Source organism: Marmota flaviventris, chromosome X (genome assembly GCF_047511675.1).
Source record: "Marmota flaviventris isolate mMarFla1 chromosome X, mMarFla1.hap1, whole genome shotgun sequence".
NCBI lineage: Eukaryota > Metazoa > Chordata > Mammalia > Rodentia > Sciuridae > Marmota > Marmota flaviventris.
The window spans coordinates 2,382,183-2,401,042 of record NC_092518.1 but is presented as its reverse complement, the minus strand read 5'-3'; the positions used below and the strand labels follow the sequence as shown (position 1 = coordinate 2,401,042).

At 48.2% G+C, this 18,860-nt stretch overlaps 1 protein-coding gene across 1 annotated transcript; it reads right to left on the bottom strand.

Moving 5' to 3' along the window:
- Nucleotides 1–7,361: 7,361 nt before the first annotated feature.
- LOC139703338 (neuroligin-4, X-linked-like) lies at nucleotides 7,362–18,269 on the bottom strand. The gene is made up of 4 exons (XM_071606660.1): nucleotides 18,222–18,269; nucleotides 16,009–16,213; nucleotides 13,641–14,430; nucleotides 7,362–8,211 (listed from the first exon to the last, which is right to left on the bottom strand). Exons 1-4 carry the CDS (start codon nucleotides 18,267–18,269, stop codon nucleotides 7,362–7,364), a joined length of 1,893 nt encoding a protein of 630 aa, XP_071462761.1.
- Between the last annotated feature and the right edge of the window lie 591 nt (nucleotides 18,270–18,860).

Below are 18,860 nucleotides of genomic sequence, written 5' to 3'. Positions count from 1 at the left end.
GGGCGTGGTGGTGCACCTGTCATCCCAGCGGCTCGGGAGGCTGAGGCAGGAGGATCGCGAGTTCAAAGCCAGCCTCAGCCAAAGCGAGGCTGCAAGCAACTCAGGGAGACCCTGTCTCTAAATAAAATGCAAAATAGGGCTGGGGACGGGGCTCAGGGGTTGAGTGCCCCTGGGTTCCGTCCCTGGTACCTTCCTGCAAAAAATAATCTTACAAAAAATGCCCCAATATGCATGTATGTCCTCCTTTCCTTCATCTCGCAGGGACACCTTCAGAGGATGTTTAGCGGGGACATGAGGAAATTGGGGAGAAGGAAGTACAGACAGGAGACAGAAGGAAGAAGGAAGCCGATTCTTCCATCTCGACACCCCGAGTGAGTGACTGCATGATTCTCAGGGAGACTCCTGACCTCCATGTCTGCCTCAGGGTGACCTTGACGGTGCCTTGGAAATGGACCAGGGATGTGGGCTCTGGGTGGAGGGAGCTTGCTTCCATGAAGTGCTGCGGTTTCTATCTCAGAAAGAAAATGCATAAAAATAAATACCAAGAAGAAAATATCTTGGTGGATCAACTTGTTCATATTATAAATAATTTTTGCATCATTATCACATATAATTAACATGCAATTATATATGACTGTGTATCTGAATAGTGAATGTATGATTGTATTATGGTCTATAATCGTTTCATGGCAGATAATTGTATTTTAGCATTTTGTCATTGTATTATTGATGTCATATTTAATCACATTAATACACTATATAATTGCATTGCTAAGACGATCTATGATATTTTAAATGTATGCGATCGTACTATTATTATCTCTGAAGAACAAAGGCTCAGGTCACCCCAGAGATTACGGGGGGATCTGCTTCTGTCCATCACAGGGCGTATGCATATAATAAAAGTCCAATTGGGGGTGCTTTTTCCCTAGAAATACTGCATTTGTGTCGTTCGTCTTCGTCTCGGTGTCTCTGAGTGGATATTCTTCCTATTCAATGAATCTTCCCTGAAAAATCTAAGGGTTCTCGGCTTCTAAAGACTGAAATTTGACATGGATCACCTTAGTCAATAAGATAAATCGAGGTTGCAGGCCATTTCCCAGAGAAATAAACACCAACTATTCTCTGTAACGTAATATTGGAAGAATATTTACAAGATCCATTTTAGATCACAGATATAATTTGCTGCTATTATTATTATTATTATTATTATTATTATTATTTACCAGAGATTGAACTCAGGGTCACTCAACCCCTGAGCCCTGTCCCCAGCCCTATTTTGCATTTTATTTAGAGACAGGGTCTCCCTGAGTTGCTGACGGCCTCCCTTTGGCGGAGGCTGGCTTTGGCCTCGCGATCCTCCTGCCTCAGCCTCCCAAGCTGCTGGGATTACAGGCATATGCCACTGCACCCAGCCAGAAACACATCTTAAACCATTAATTTCTTTCTGCTAGTGCCTAGGAGACACTTAATTTAGATTGGAAAACAACTCCCTGCATTGGAAGGTCAGAATTAAAATTTATTACAGGTTGAGAATCTCTAATCCCCAAATGTTAAATCGGTGATGCTCCAAAATCAGGAAGTTTTTAAGCTTCAACTTCATGCCGCTGAGGAAGAATTTCACACTTGACCTCATGAGACAGGTAACAGGTGTATAAAATATTTGTGCAGAATTACATTTAGTCCATGTGAATAAGATGCATACAAAACATAAGGGACTTTTGTTTTTAGTCTTGGGTCCCGATCCCTAGATATCTAATGATGTATATGCAAATATTCTAAAAGCTGAACAATATTCAAAATCTGAAACTATTAGCCAGATGTGGTGACACACACCTGTCATCCTAGCAGCTTGGGAGGCTGAGGCAGGAGGATCGCGAGTTCAAAGCCAGCCTCCGCCAAAGCGAGGCTGTAAGCAACTCGAGGAGACCCTGTCTCTAAATAAAATGCAAAATAGCGTTGGGGACGGGGCTCAGGGGTCGAGTGCCCTTGAGTTCAATCCCTGTCACCCCATCTGCCCCCTAAAACATCCAAAACTCTTATGGCCTCGTGCATTTTGGATAATGCATGCTCCATCCAGCACCATTTAGATCTCAGATAAAATTGAGGATCAAGAGTGCAAAAAGTGACTAAAATTCCTGTTGAATTTTCTTGTCACTTAGGAGCATGCACGTAGACAGAAATCTGAATTTGGGAGGTGGGGGACAGAGAGCAGAGAGAGTTCTTGCATTGACTGCAGTGAATGTAAACTTGATCACGAAGGTAGAATCTTTCATCCTCAATGATCGAATGAGGCAAATGTAGGTTATGTCTTTGGCCAGGGTCCCCATGCTCCTGGGATGCTGGAGAATACGGCAAAAAAAAAAAAAAATCTCCCGGTAGACCCAGGTCTGATGATAACTTATTTCAAATTGGGACCAGGGGTGCAATCTGCTGCCCCCTCCACAAATATTGCAAACCAAAGGGGGTTGTGGGGTTTTGCAGCAAGTTAGTGAACATGATTGACCATGAGCAGCTGTCAATCAAATGTGACTTCTCTCAAATCCCACCCCCTTTCTTTGGGTGATTGATTTGGTAAACTCGGCACAAGGTTGCACGCTTTGTTCCTCCAACTGTGAACCACAAAGACCACCTCGAAGTGCAACTCAAATCATTAAGGAAAGATAAGACATAAAGCTGAAAATCATTTTTTTTTAAATCGCCTTAAAAAATGCATTTCTGAAAAACGCATTCCCAAGGTTCAGGAGCACACGAGAGTCATCTGTAAAAGGTAATTGCTCTTTAAATACTCGAAATAGTACAAAAACCTAATAACGCGGGCAGGCTCAGCGTGTTTGTTTTAAAGCTATGTCCATAAATAATCCATCTCCCCAGAGACAGGGAAGCTGATCCACGGATCCACACATGCACACACACAAAAAAGGAAATCGGGCAGATGTTTGAACACACAAGGATAATAATGCTACGAAGGTGAAATTGCTCCTAATAGTTGAAAATGAGGCGTGATGGGATTTCCCAGTTTGCATGAGATTTTGGGGTTTTTTTTAGGGTTTTATTTTTGCATCCCAAGAAGACATCTTCCTGGTGGCTTTTCTACCCATGGACAGACAACAGTCCAAGCTTTGGTTATCCATGACCTGGACAAAGGGGTGCAAGAATTTTCATTTCTGGGCATTATTTTACCTGTGGCTGCTGGGTGCGTCTTGTGCAACCGAGACCTCAGGAACTTGCCTGAGCCCCCTTTGATGGAAAAATCAGGTGCAATGAGTTTTTTTCCTCCTGTGTGGCCCCGTGTGGAAGAGCAGGTGACCTGCAGCTTTCTCTCGGGCTCCGAAATATGCAGTCACGGAGGTTTTCTGGGTCTAGGTCCCGATGCCCACATCACAGAAATGTGGAATTCCTTTCCCTCTTTTTTTTTTTTTTCTGAATATAGTAATGCAAACCTCTAGAGGAATGATCATCGCTTTTACTTCTGGAACACAACCTAGATTTCTTTTTTTTCCCTGCTTTTTAACCAGGTGGGTCAGGAGACGGGAGTGGAGCCTTACGTTTCAAGCAATTTTGCAGAAAGGAAAAATAACAGAAAATATGGACCAACCCAGCCCTGCGGTCGGATTGCAGGAAATAAGTTGGAAATGCACAGTTAACTGGGGGGTGCATTTGGCTCCGTTAGGTGTCATTCAAAGAAGGTCCATGGGAGATAGTGACAGATGGTCCCAACGCTCATGGGGGTGGGGGACAGAAATGAGGACACCCTCTGACTTCAAATGACCCTCTCCTTCAGCTTCTCCTGGAGTAAAACCAACTGGACCTTCCTCTTGGTCTCCAACTCCCTGGCTCAAAGTTACTGCCCCCCCCCACCATGATGCTCACAGAGAACAAATAAGTGGCTTAGGGGTGACTTCCTTCCAAATGCATCCATCTCCTCCCAGGGACTAGGAGACTGGGGGGGCTGTGTCTGCCCAGCAATCACCCCCTGCCCAGGACGGTCCCCAGCGTCCATCTCCACGCCTGCCCACCTCCCCTGCCTCGGCTGGTCCTTGGGTTTGGGGATGGAGGGAAAGAACCCTTGCGCTCACGGGTAACCGCAGCCCCGGCACCTGGCGTGACCCTGGGTGGGTGACGTGGGGACCTTTACCTTTCCTCAAGGTCTGAGCATCTCTGAGATGTCCTGAGGGGTCAGATGCCTTCCTTGAACGTGGACTCACGTGTCCAATGCAAATCAAATGCAGGGATGGAACCCAGTGGTCCGTGCAGGTGACCGTCAATGGCTGATATTGTCTAAGGCTTTAACTTCAGACCCCGATGGATGCAATTCCTATTCAATGCATGTGTTCCTATGCAGATGTGAGCGTACAAATCTCTGGGTGTGCATTTGCATACGAGTGAGGTGTGTGTCTCTGTGTTCACACGATGCACATTTGATGGAAATGCAATCCTGAGGGATTTTAAATGCATGGGAGTAATGCACATAAACTCCTATGCATCTGTCAATCACCTGTCACCCCCCCCCCGCCAAAAAAAAAATAAAAACACCCACAAAGAATCAAAGAAGCAACCACACCACCTACAAAGAAAGGAAAGACGCCCAATTATTTGCACAAAGCATTAGAAAATACTGTGATATTTTATTATTAAAAATGTTGCTGAAAAGTTTATACATATGTGTCCAGCCATATATATCTTCTATCATTACTTAAGGCAAAATCAAAAACAAAAGTTGCAGAATCATAACCCAAAGAACCATTGAACCCTGCGTGCCTTTCAAGATCAAGAATAAAAGCCTAAGAAAGTATTTTTTTTCCTTATTTTTTTTCTCCTTTTTTTTTCTCTTTTTTTTTTTATAGATAGCAAGTATATTTTTTTCCCTCTCATAGAACTCTATGAAGACTCTATAACCTCTTTCCCGTAGAAATAAGATATCCTCCGCGACGTATTAAATTGCTTTTTGGATCATAATCCTCTGTAAAAGCTAAAAGTCTATCCACGGAACACGGGGGACGCTTTGTCTCTACCCCGGGGGCCACGAAGCCGACTCATGACTGTACATATTGCTACCAGAAGACGATGGGAGGTACCGGACAGACACCAGGGTGCACGCTACGACAGACTCAACCCACATCCAGGCTGACCATCCGAGCCAGTGGACAGGAGCCCATCTGCTAGGAGGACCAGCTGGGGCGAATACAGAGCTTGCAGAAATGGCCTGAGCACAGCTTTCCAAAAAAACCAAAAAAAAAAAAAATTATAATAATAATAACAAATTGCGGGGACATCTCATCCAGGACATTTCACTGTGGACAGGGGAATGTGGTTTGCAGGTGCTCGGTGCGGGGGTGAGGGTCATCCTATTTCACATATTTATATACAGAGCCGAGCTCTCCAAAATCCAGATGGAGACAGCAGCATCGGGATCTATAGTGGGGATGCAGGTGTCCCCAAGAGCTCCCTTTTAGGTACAGATTCAATGCTGGGACACACCACTACGGCAGGGATTTCGGTGCAGGGATTTGGGGAGTTGAAGGTTGTTATTGCAAGGTGGCCAGGTGCTAAAGGCAGAGTGTCCACCTCAACGCTAAAATCAGAGATTGCATTTCTGGAATTAACCCCAGCGGTGCCCAGGTAGGTTTTCTTCCAACATCTTTGGCTACTGTTTCTTGGTGGGTGTATGAATTTTTGTTTTCCTCTAAGACCAAAAGACAAAGGGATCTTTCCTACTCTATCCTTCCATCTTGAGACACTCGAAAAAATATCCCTTAAAGGGACATTAAAAGGGACTTTTTAAAAAATGATTAAAAAAAACTGGCTTGCTCATAAATAAAGGCTCACCGCTGAGTCCAAGAGAAACACACGTGTCCTCCTGCCACCGGATTAGCAAGGCTGAGCAGGTCCTCTCCTGGGAAGATGGCCCTGCAGCTGCCCAGCTGAACAGTGCGGTATTGACCGCCCTGGGCAGGCCCCACCAAGAGGGCTTTCTTTGATTTTTTGGCAGGGACCCGGGGTGGGAAGCACATCTTCCTAAACAGATTCAAAGGGGCCCCGGAGGACACAAGGACACTTGTATTCTCCCACGTCCCCGCTGCGGCTGGGTGTGCATTGAGCCTGCACCGAGACCCGTGCCCAGAAAAAAGAAAAATTCCCCCAAACCAGGGTCTGCCACCGACGCCCCCGGCATGCACTTCTGCAACCCAGGAGTGGACATGCAACGGGCTCCCCCCCACCCCTGGACGGACGGCCCAGGGTCTCTTGAAAGACACCACCGCCCTCTTCACCAACGAAACCAGTCAGACCAACAAAAACATCAAAAATCCCACGTCTTTGTGTACCTCAAGTAATCAAGAACAAAAGCCATTTTTTTTTTGTTGTTTGATTTTTTTTTTTTTTTTTTGCAGGGAAGGAAACAGGTGGAATGACTAATGTATATATATATTTATATATTTATATACATTCAGAGCACGATGAAAACCACGGTTTTTGCTAAAAGCTCTTTCCAACTAAAAACACCGATAAAAGCTTTTTTTTTTTTTTCGTTTTTAAATCTTTTTTTTTCTCTCCACCACCCCCCTCTGGTTTTGTGTGTGTTTTAAACTCACAGCTATATACACTTTTTTTTTTTTTGATTTGTACAAAGTTTCTTAAATATAGTTCCAGCGGGCAAAAGGGTCGCTTTGCGCAGAACTATACGGATTCTCCTGCATAGTGAAGTCTTTTTATTTCAATAATAAAATCCTCCTCTCCCTTCTGTCTCTCTCTGTCTCTCCATGAGACGGTGCCAAGGGGTGACCGAGGACCCCAGGGGGGACTTCCTTGGCCGAGGTTCCGCCGTCCCCTTGTGTGGCACATAAAGGACATTATTGATGGATGCGTTTTTTGTTTTATTTTTTTTCCCCCAACTGTGATTTAAAAAAAAAAAAAAAATCCGATATCCTTGGCTGAGTTCCAGAAACCTCAACTGCCTTTTGTCACGTTGGGGTCCTCGGAGGTCCTTGGGGCCACCCAAGCGTCCCCTGGGCATGGCGGGAATCTTTAAAGCAGTGTGGTCACGGAAATGGATGCTTTTTCACATTTCACAGGGTCAGAAGTGGATTGGGGGGGGGATGCAGAGGGGCGGGGAGGGGACAGGTAGATTCCAGGAGCCAGCGTCTGCAGGGTCACCTCGAAGACCCTTGATTTTATTTTATTTTTTCTGTTGTTTTTTTTTTTTTCCTTTTCGCTCCTCAGTCCTGCGGGATGCCAACCTGTCCTGGGTGGGAGATGGGGGCGCTGGGTTCTGTTTCTCCCCGGGGACGGGGGGGGGACCCTCTCTGGCTGGAGGGGACAGGGGACCGGACCGAGGGCGGGCGGGGGAGGGGACCGCGCAGCTATACGCGGGTGGTGGAGTGTCCGTGGGGCAGGTTGGTACTGTTCTGCCCCCCGCTGAAGGTGTTGAAGGTGTGCAGCGGCTGCATGCCCGTCAGCGTGTTGGGGATCATGGTGATGGTGTTGGGCGTCATGAGTGGGATGTCGTCCGGGGACCGGCGCAGGGTGAGCGTGTAGTCGGGCGGGCAGGTGAGCCGCAGCGTGTCGTGCGCCTGCAGGGAGTCGCACTCGTGGTCGTGGTCGAGCTGCTTCATCTGCAGCGACAGGATCTCCTCGTTCTGGATGTGCGCGATGTCGTTGGTGGTGTTGCGCTGCGGGCTGGGCCGCCGGTGCGTCTCGTGCCGCCTCTTGTCCTTCTTGTAGTAGAGGGCGGCGAAGGCCAGGATGTTGAGGAAGAGCAGCGAGGCCCCCACGGCGATGGTGACGCTCAGCTCGGTGGAGTAGTCGCGCTTGGTCTCGATGAGGACCGTGGTGTCCTCGGGCCCCGTCTTGTGCGAGTCCTTGCTGTGCTTGGGGCTGTTGGCCGGCGTGATGGCCGGGCGCTTGGTGGTGGGCCAGATCTTGGCCGGGGACCTGCGGGTGCCGTAGGGGAACGAGGTCATGTCCGGGGGAGGGACTTTGGTGGTGGTGGACACGTACTGGAAGATCTCGTTCAAGTTGTGCAAGTGGGGGACCAGCTCCAGCCAGAAGGCCACCTTGGTGGCCCGGTAATGATCCCTCACCCGGGGCTTGAGGCCGATGTGCAGGTACAGCTGGTCCTTGGGGTTGTACTTGGACCAGGCCACCTCCTCGAAGCGGTTGGGCTTCGTGTGGATGAACTTGGTGTCCTGGGGCACGGGCTGGTTCGGATCCCTGGGGAGAGAGGAGCAGGGGTTAGCGAAAGGAGGTCACCCTCAAGTGCATGCAGATCTCTGCACGACCCCCCACGTGGGGATCCGTGACAGGGTCATGGCCCGCGATTATCGCCGAGCTCAACCCAGGCACCCTTCTGCTTCCATCCAAGGTGCGTCTACCATTTTGAAACCAAAGGTAAGTCCCTCTTGGTCTGAAGGATAATTGTCCCCCACAATTTCCCTGCTTTTGCAATGCATGCAATTTCTTTCAGTGAAGGAAGTGGACGATTCCATGCCTCGAGGCGAATTTGGTATTTCAAATCTATTTGAATGGTCCATCTCAAACCAGGGGTCATTTGTCCCATAGGGACAATGGACAGCGCTTGGAAATATTTTTTTTTTTGGAGTGTGTTCCTCCATGGGGTATAGGTCAGGAATGGCGCTAAACATCTCCAGGGAACACTGGAGATATCACCTTAAAAAATAATTAAATAAATGCATAAAAACTATCCCCCGATGTGGACAGGAGGGACGGAGAGGATTCTGGATTTCCGAGGCTACTCTGGCTGACCCAGTGAGCACTCTCTATCTCAATCAAGAAGGGACATTGAAGTCCTTGGACAGATGCTGGGATTTTAGCACGGAACATCAAATAAAAAAAGTGCATTGCTATTCCATAAACGGCTCGGACACAGACAGGCACCATATTGCTGTTTCTGTTTGAAAGGGGACCATGATAGTATGGGACACCCGTTGAGGACGGAGTCAGGAAATGACCAGGAAACAGTTTTCGTGTTTTCTAGAGCCCTGCACACCGTGAGCAAGTTTTTGACCCCACCTGGCCCTCCATCAGTCTCCCACACTGTGGGCACAATGATCACCCTTGGAGGTGACAGATGAAGGTGAAGAATAGCAATGAGACTCTTGTCACAATGGAGAATTCAAGAAATATTATTGATCATCTTCCAATATGATTATTGGAATACCTGAGCGATGGCCAGGGAAGGAAGGCTCTCGGGCCACCTTATTGTAGACCAGACTCTATCCTGTGTTTACTGTATACAGTGTACACAAGAATATTGCATATTGTATGCTCTGTACCACAGTATATGCCACCTGTATACTCTAAGTGGCATACAATATACCTTTATATACTGTACCACAATGTTCAGGTTTGGATATGAGGTGTCGCCCAATGCTCATGTGTCAGACAACGAAAAAAAAATGTTCATAGGTGAAATATTTGCACTATGATAACCTTGATCTAAATAGTGGATTAATTCACTGATGTGGATTAAGTGGGTGGTGACTGTAGGCAGGTGGGGTGTGGCTGGAGGAGGGGGTCCCTGGGCTGTGCCTTTGGGGTCTCTGTCCTGTCCCTGGTGAACAGAGCTCTCTCTGCTCCCTGGTGCCCTGTCCTGAGCTGCTCTCCTCCTCCAGGCCCTGCCGCCATCTTGTTCTGCCTCCCCTTGGGGGCAGAGCCATGGAACCAGTTGTGTATGGACTGAGACATCTGATACCATGAGCTCCAAGAAAACTTTAAATTGTTCTTATTGTATATTTTGGTCACAGCAACAGAAAAGTCGAATAAAACACACTATATCCTGTTTACTAAACGCCAGCTGTATACAGTGCATATGTGTGGCTGCATATTTGTATGCATATATGCAAACATATATATCTCTATCTCCATATATCATGAATTTTCTTACCTACTTAGCAACATTTACATGTTTGAAAAATCAGCCAGTTCGGATCCATTATATTTTTCTTTCTGCATGTTTTTTGGGAAGATGTCTGCTTCGATGTGACACCTCATGTGTCTTTTATGTATCTTGCAAAATGAATTTCAAGTCTTTTTCTATTAAATTGGGATCTGCCAGGAAAAGGCTGGGCCTCTCTTTTTCATTGTTGCCCCAAGACATGAAAAGGGGTAAAGATGCCTCCTCTTCCCCCCCCCTCGGTGTGAGTTTGCCGCCCGGCGTCTATTAGATAGAGAGCTTTTATGAAGCGCCGAGCCACCAGGACAAACAGTGCTCTGTCTGTGGGGCTCGAGGGCTCTGCGGCGAGGAACTCAGTGCATGTTTCAAAGGTAAAGAAAAACACATTTATTTCGTTCTCAAAGAATAGGCCAGAGGATTTGCAAAACCCAGATAAGCCGGCTTCAGCCCGACACCATCTAGCTATTAAAGGTCTCCGAGAGGCACAGGCAGGGTCTGTGAAACGGCCATCAACTCTCGGAGCTGAGCAAACCCGGGGCCATGTCCCCGCTCAGACGCTCCAGAGACGGCATTAGGCCAGTGGAGAACCAGGGGCTCATATTTCCCAATTTCTCCTTCTGCATCCAAAACGCTTTAATTTCCAAGAGGAAAAAAAAAAAAAAAATCAAAAGATCAGACCCATGGAGCCCAGATGCAATCTCGACAGCAAACATCCAGAGCATTTCCGCGGTCAGAGAGGGACGCTGTGGTCTGGGGTCCATACATGAGCCTGGCCTCCTCTCAGCTCAGCTGGGCAGGAGGCTATGCTGGCCCTTTAAATAAGATCCATGCAGCAGCTGTCCTTCACCAGGTGGCTCAGTAACTCCTCCCGGACACCAGGGGGCGATGTCGGCTCAGCCTGAAATACCTCCTGGACCCCAAAAGAATCCCCACAGGCAGATGGCAGCTGACCCCCTCCAAAGAGATGCATGGGTCTGTGGCTTTGGGTGGCCATTCTAGAAAGATCTTCCCATTCTCGAATTGCAAAAGCACTTAAAGTCTTTCATGAGGGAGGGGGGTGTGTAGTTTGCTGGGGTCCACACCTCATCGCCTACCCCTTTATTTTGTTCTGAGGATGGACCCCAGGGGCTTTGGGCATGCCAGGCAGGTGGTCTACCACAGGTCTGAGGACCTACTATGTGATTCGGTATAAAAAAAAAAAAAAAGAGCAAACCGGGTGCAGGGGTGCACGCCTGTCGTCCCCACGACTTGGAAGGCTGAGGCAGGAGGATTGCAAGTTGGAGGCCGGCCTCAGCAAATTAGCGAAGCCCTGTCTCTAATTTTAAAAATTAATTAATTAAAAGGGAAAAAAATGTAGGATTGGCTATGGCCATTTTGGTCCCAACCAGTGTTTTTAGATTTATAGCTTCACCAGGACCTCATTTCTCACTTCTGCTAGAAGCACCAACTGTGTCATATATTTTATTATTATTTTTTTTTTTTTGGAGTGGGGGACTGGGGATTGCACTCAGGGGCACTCGACCCCTGAGCCCCGTCCCCAGCCCTATTTTGCATTTTATTGAGAGACAGGGTCTCCCTGAGTTGCTCAGGGCCTCGCTTTGGCGGAGGCTGGCTTTGAACTCTCGATCCTCCTGCCTCAGCCTCCCAAGCAGCTGGGATCACAGGTGTGTGCCCAACAGTTTAAGAAGCCTTCCCTCCTTCATTTCTTTGCACACAAGAAATGAAGTGTCCTTCCAACTTCTCTGGCATGCATCTTTCCTTTCTTCCTCTTTATTATAATGTTTTTTTTTTTTTTTTTTTTTTTAAATAGTGAAAGCACCAACCTCATCCTCAGACATATCAGCAGCAGGGACAGCTAATGAGAATTTAATGGCTTTATTTGGGTTTCATTCTTCTTCACTGGGTCAATTAAACATATGATAAATGACTCTGACTTTGCCTTTAGGGAAAGCACACAAAGGTGATTTTTTGAAACGTGTAAGAGACAAGAAGTAGGCTCTTTTAATGAGGATTAAGATAGGACTTTTTGGTACAAAGTAAATAATGTATGAAACTGCGCAGGGTGGCATAGGCCTGTAATCCAAGAGGCTGGGGAGGCCGAGTCCGGAGGATAGCAAGTTGGAGGCCAGCCTCAACAACTTAGGGAGGCCTTAAGCAACTCAGTGAGGCCCTGTCTCTAAATAAAACACAAAATAGGGCTGGGGAGGTGGCTCAGGGTAAAGTGCTCTGAGTTTGCGTTCAATCCGTGGTATCCAAAAAAATAAAATAAAAAAGATGTACTACCTATACCAAAGTATATCTACATCTCTACCTATTTTTGTAGGCAGTTCAGTATATATTTATAAATAAAAATTTGAATATATATTCTATGCATAAAAATATAAAATTGCATCTATAGTGTTAAAAAGATAAATACTGAATATAATAAAGTACAAGTGCATGTCTATTTATTATCTATTATCGTCTATCTATATATTTAGGACATAGAAAAATCTTGGTGGCCATCTGTGATTTCTATATCCACGGATTCAAGCAATCACGAGTAAAAATAATTTGGAAGAAAACCTGTGTTTTGGGGCTGGGATCGTGGCTCAGAGGTAGAGCGCCCACCTCCCACGTGAGAGGCCGTGGGTTCGATCCTCAGCACCACATAAAAATAAGTAAATAAAATAAAGATACTGTGTCCAACTACAACCAAAAAATAAATATTTAAAAAGAGAACCTGGGTGTTTGCAGAATTTTCCGTCGTTATATCTGTCATCCAGAAAATATTTAAAGGGCATCAGACAATGTGGACAGGTTGCATGTCGATATTGTGTCATTTTATAAAAGGGACTTGGGGGGGGGGGCGAGTCTTCAGAATCTGCTCATTGTGGGGGGGCTTCCTGCAGTGAACTTTCTATAAGAGAAATGGATATATAAATTTGTGTATGTGTGTTTGTGAGTTTGTGTGTATGCACACACACATCTACATATGTTTATATAGGCATATATAGGCACCCACATGTATACACAACAGACATCTAAATCACATACAGTCACATATGTCTACTCAATACATAAAGATACAGAAAACCTATGTTGATACACCTTTGTAATTATCACGAGGTTTACTTCGTTCCTGGGTTTAAAGTATCTCACTCCACCTTGAAAACAAGATTCTAAAATATCGGTAAGGTCAGTTGCCAACGTGACCGACACGTTTCAAAGAATCCTTTTATTTAACAAAAGAGATCAGGTCAGGGCTAGGTTTGAAATTCTGCCGTCAGCTCAGAAATCAATAATCAAAAATCTGCCAATCCTGCACCAGCAAGCACAAATTGGAGGACTTTTCAATAAGCACCAAGCACTCTCAGGTAGAATATATAGAGAATTATGTAAATATACCGATATGAGAAAAAAATGTAAAATATAAATAAATAGATACATAGATATAGTGCCAGAGATTGGCTGAATCCAGGGGTGCTTAACCACCGAGCCACACCCCCAGCCCTTTTAAATTTTCACTTTGGGATAGAGTCTGGTAAATGGCTCAGGGCCTCGCTAAGTGGTTGAGGCCGTGGCCTCCCATTTGCAATCCTCCTCCCTCAGCCTCCGGGAGGATGACAGGCGTGTACTACCACGCTGGGATCATATTGCACAAGTCAAGGAAATGATTTGGGGGTACAGGTGTGAGAAGGAGTCCAGCCGAGGAGGAGGAGGAGGAGGAGGAGGAGGCGGCACCTACCCGGTTTTGGCGAAGTTGGTCCAGTAGGTCATGACCACGGCGCTCAGCATGACGTCGTTCTTGGAGAAGTTGCAGCTGAAGAGCTCCGTGGGCCCGATCATGGGGATCCCGAAGACGTAGGGGACCTCGTCGCCGTGGGCCGAGTCGGCCCAGCTGGGCTTCATCTCGCTCTGGCAGTGGTGGTAGAAGGCGTAGAAGTAGGTGGGCGAGCCGTACTGGGCGTGCAGGTCGGCGGTGGCCACGGCGGGGGCCACCCACTGGTGGTCGGTGAAGAGGGCCACCAGGGTCTTCCTGCGCGTCTCGGGGTTCTCCTTGTCGGCCCAGTCGGTGTACATGAACTTGATGGTCTCGCGCAGCGTGTCCTTGCCCTCGGGGTAGCCGTACAGGTTGTCGACGAAGTTGGACACGGAGAAGTCGAAGTCGTTGGGGGTCACCCCGTCCTCGTTGTCCACGATGCCGTCCACGAACTTGAGGCCCTCGCCCTGGTTGACGCCCAGCATGATGTCGTAGTTGAGGAACTCGCCCTGCTCCATGAGGATCTGGGGGTCGTCCGGGATCACGTCGCCGTCGATGACGGGGCCGAAGGCGATGTGGTAGGTGGCCGGCGTGATGGCCTGCTGGATGAGCTCCTTGTGGTTCTTGTTGCGCAGGCACTCCACCAGGTCCGTCGTGTCCAGCATGTTGCAGCCCACCTTGTCGGCCAGGAGGCGCGTGTACTTGGCCGGCTGGTAGTTGACGGCCCAGCTGGACAGCGCCGTGCCGCTCTGGATGATGGCCTTTTGGAACAGACCTGCGGGGGCAAGCACAGAGACGCCAGCCAGTGAGAGAGCGCGCGCGGGAGGGAGGTCCCCTTTCTCCAGGCGGTGGAGGAGGATGCTGCTACTGTCCCTGGGGGCGCGCAAAGGTTTGCACCCGGCACCACGCAGCGGAGCCCGTGCGCACCGGAGTGAGGACGCACGATGCATCCGCAGAGCTCTGCGCCATGGCTTTTCTGCACGGGTATATCTCCAGATTAAAAAATATATAGAGAGAGAAGGGAGAAAAAAAATGCAGTTTATCTCTGCACAGTTTCATGGATTCTATTTTACTTTTATGCATTTATTTATTTTTTTGCAGATTTGGCTTCATGCACGTGCGTAAAGACGCTCCCTGGTATCCGCCTTCCCCCCCAAACGCATGCTCTGCCCACGCATGAGGTCCAAAGAGCTTGCATTGCTCACAAGCAGGACTTCAGGACTGCGCCGGAGAAAAAAATTAAAAATAATAAAAATAAAAATAAAATGATAATAATGAAGACACTGGAATCTGATTCAGAGCGAGAATTCAGGGGAGCATGTGTGTTCCTGTCTTTGGTTGAAAGATATTAGGCTTTTATATTTCTCATGGAATAAATAAATGAGCTACGCTTGCAGAAATCTTCAATGGGTCTCCAACTATCTTTTTTTTTAAATTGATCCACTCGTTTCCATGCAAAACTGAGTTTTGTGAGGTTTGTTTTGTCCCATCAGAAATAAAAAAAAAAAAAAAAATGCCTGACTCCGAGGCAAATTTGGAAAGGCCTGGGCAGTTGCAGGAGCAGAATTCTAGGTGCGCTCAGCTCTCCGTGCAGCGGGAGGGACGGAGCTGTGACCAGGTGCGGAGGTGCATGCCCTGTCGGTTTTGAAGGACAAGGAAGCCATCAAAGAGTGCGGGGATATGATGGCTGTCAGGAGGATGAGGTTGGAAAGCTTGGACGACGGCCCGGAGACTACATGGGATTGGGGCGTGAAGCTGCCTAATGTGTCACTCAAAGGCACCTGGGGACCCCTTTCTGTCAGAAATGCGCACTGCGGTGGACTGCACTGACTCGAGTGTTTGCCGCTCAAGAGCGACGTGTTCGAGAGCCCTGGAGGAAAATCATGTGTCATTATTTGACCTATTCGAGGCATTTATAAGTTAAAACGAGAAGTTAAAAATGCTACGAGAGCCGGACCTGGTGGTGCACACTTGGGATCCCAGCAGCCCTAGAGGCTGAGGCAGGAGGATGGTGAGTTCAAAGCCAGCCTCCGCCAAAGCGAGGCCGTCAGCAACTCAGGGAGACCCTGTCTCTAAATAAAATGCAAAATCGGGCTGGGGACGGGGCTCAGGGGTCGAGGGTCCCCGAGTTCAATCCCTGGTATGCAACTTCCCGAAAAAAAGGTGATCTGTGAATTTGTATTTGTCACTATTTAAGGATAATAAATGCCATTTTACATAAGGGACTGAGGATAGGACAGTTTTGACATATGCAAACAGGGCTCCCCTAGATAGTGACAGAGGACTGTCATTGGACCAAGTGCTCCTGCAGATCCCCCCGCCCTCCCCGCCCCGGGGGTCACCTTCATATTACCTTCCGAGTAGTGAGACAAGGTCAGGAGGCTCACGCAGGAAGCTCCGGCCCCGGAGCCGAAGATGGTCACTCTCTTGGGATCCCCTCCGAAGGCTCCCACGTTCTCCTCGATCCACCGCAGGGCCTGGATCTGGTCCAGGAGCCCGTAGTTGCCCTTGGCTGCCTGGTCCCCCGTGCTCAGGAAGCCTGCAGGGAGGAGACCCGCCTGTCAATCACAGCAAGCACCTGCGCCCTGTGCGTCTTGAACACTTTTTTTTTTTTATTATTTTTACGTATTGTTGATTGCATTTCTTCTGTGAAGGGTCTGCTCAGATCCTTAGTTCAGTTATTGACGGGGTTATTTACTTTTTTTTTTTTTTTGGTGTTACCTCTGGGAGTTAGAGACATGCAGATTCAGAGTACAGGGAGATTTCGTCTCACCCAAGTCAGAACGGCAATTGGGACAATGAATACAAGTAACAATAAATATTGGCGAGGACGTGGGGACAAGGCTCACTCGTACGTTGCTGGTGGGACTGCAAAATTGGTGCGATCACTCTGGAAAACAGGTTGGAGATTCCTCGGAAAACTGGAAATGGAACCACCATGTGACCCAGCTATCCCACCCCCCAGTTTATACCCAAAGGACTGAAAATCAGCACACTACAGTGACACAGCCACATCTATGTTTATAGCAGCTCAATTCATAATAGCTAAGCTGTGGAACCCACCTAGGTGTCCCTCGATAGATGAATGGATACAGAAAACGTGGTACACGTACAGGATGGAATAGTACTCAGCCATGAAGAAGAATGGCATTATGGTATTTGCAGGAGACTACCATACTAAGTGAAATAAGCCAATCCCCAAGAACCCAGGCCAAATGCGTTCTCTGATGTGTGCATACTAATTCACAATAAGGTAGGGGGTTATGGAAGAACAGAGGTGCTTTGGATTAGGCAGAGGGGCGTGAAGGGAGGGGAGGGGTACTGGGTAGGGAGGACAGTAGAATGGATGGGACATTGTGACCCTGGGTGCATATATGACCACGGGAGCAGGGTGATTCTACACGATGTGCATCCAGAAGGAGGAGAAGTGACACTCCATCTATGTAGGACGTGTCCAAGTGCAGTCCACTGTCACGGAGAGCTAATCAGAACAGATCACTTCAGATAAATGCAAAAAAATCTGGTGCTTTAATCACACTCCAAACCCTCAACTCCTGTTCACATCTCCCCAACTGTCCCCCCGATATCAGGAAAGGTCGCTCTTAACATTTAAAACAAGGAGGATTCTCTCAGGTGACAGTTTAGATTTTTGCTAAAGACCATCACATGACCAACTCCCCCTTGGGAGATGCAGACCAGGCAAATTTGGCCTCTTCCACAGCAGGACCATCAGCGACCCTGTCTCCTCCCCCATTTTCTTGAACACTGCAAAACAATTCGACCTGGAAAAAAAAAAAAGTGTCTCTCCCGTGATGTATTCAGGTCACTTCACGGCAAGATGGAGAGTCACCTTGGCAGAAGCAAAAATCACGCATCTTTTTAAAATTTTTCCCCCTAAAGCATCCTGCGTGTTTAATTAGTTGCACGGACGGTCACTCAGAGGCGTCCACTGCCTGATATTTTTCCAAATGGAAGAAACCAAGGACCAGGAAGCCGCTCGACGAAGAGTGTCTAAAACTGCAAATCACCCTCTGTCCAGCAGGAGGCGCACACGGACGCCCCACCTCGTCTTCCTGCAGGGATTTTTTTTCTTTGCACCCGAGGGAACCCCACTCTCCTGGTCAGAGGGGGTTAGGAACTCCCCCGGAGCAAGACAGCTGCCAAGGTCGGCATGGAAACAAGGTCACACAGAAGCAGATGTGTCTGGCACATTCTGGGGCAGATGAGCTGGGGTTCCAGGGGACGCTGGGACCTGGAGGCATTATTCATTAGTGTTTAATGAGCAATTATTTATAGTTTAAATGAGCAATTACTCATTAGTGTTTCCGGGCAGGGAGGTGTCCTGCAATGTCACAGCGTCATCACGGACATGTTTTGCACAATGCTTTAAAAAAAAAAAAAAGAATTGTGCAGGGGTGTATTAAAGGGATAGAAAGGGGAAGGGGACACTCTCGAGGGACAGAGGGTTCCTCTCAGAGAGGACAGGGACAGCGTGCCCCTCCTGCCCTCCAGTTCTATTGGGGTCCCAGGGAAGTTCCCAGAGCTCTGCCCAGGTCCCCTCCTGACTTTGACGGACAGCAGGGTGACATCTGGTTCTCCAGTCCCCAGGGCCATGGCCACTCTGGGTCACCCTGGCCCCTGCTGCCTGGTTCTCAGTGGAACCTGTTCTTGCAGATTTTAGGGTTGGAGGAAGGATCCTTGTCCCCCTGGGTCCTGGGACCTGGTCTGCGTCAGGGACGTGACTTCCCACCTGCATTTCCCCTGCAGGTCACAGGAGGTTTGGGAGGAAGGTGGCGGAGCCTGTGGCGGAGACTGTGCCTGGAGGCCAGGCAGGGCTGCAGGTCCAGAGCTTCTTGGAAAGGAAGCTGTGGGGTCAGCACCGGGGGCCGCTGATAGACAGGAAGGGACTGTGCTGAGATGCCCATGTCCTTATCTGCAGACTCAGGACTGGGTTTGTCGACACGGGGATCCCTGCAGACCTTAGGGCCTCCCCTTGGCTGAGGCTGGCTATAAACTTGGGATCCTCCTGCCTCAGCCTCCACAGCGTCTGGGATGACAGTTGTACACCCCTGTTCCCAGCCCCATCAGAGATATTTTGATGCTTATGGATGGAAACCAGCCAGAAGGGTGGGATTGCAAGCCCTCTCTTCTTCCCAAGTCGGTTTTCCAACACACACACACACACACTCACACACACACACACAC

Bases quoted from the DNA above. Each gene is read 5' to 3' on its own strand.
- LOC139703338 (XM_071606660.1), bottom strand. From the start codon at position 18,269: ATGGCCCTGGGGACTGGAGAACCAGATGTCACCCTGCTGTCCGTCAAA. The intron at 16,214-18,221 runs GTCAGGAGGGGA...TGTGATTGACAG, and splicing joins TCACCCTGCTGTCCGTCAAA to GCGGGTCTCCTCCCTGCAGG. The intron at 14,431-16,008 runs GTAATATGAAGG...TTGCCCCCGCAG, and splicing joins CTTGTCTCACTACTCGGAAG to GTCTGTTCCAAAAGGCCATC.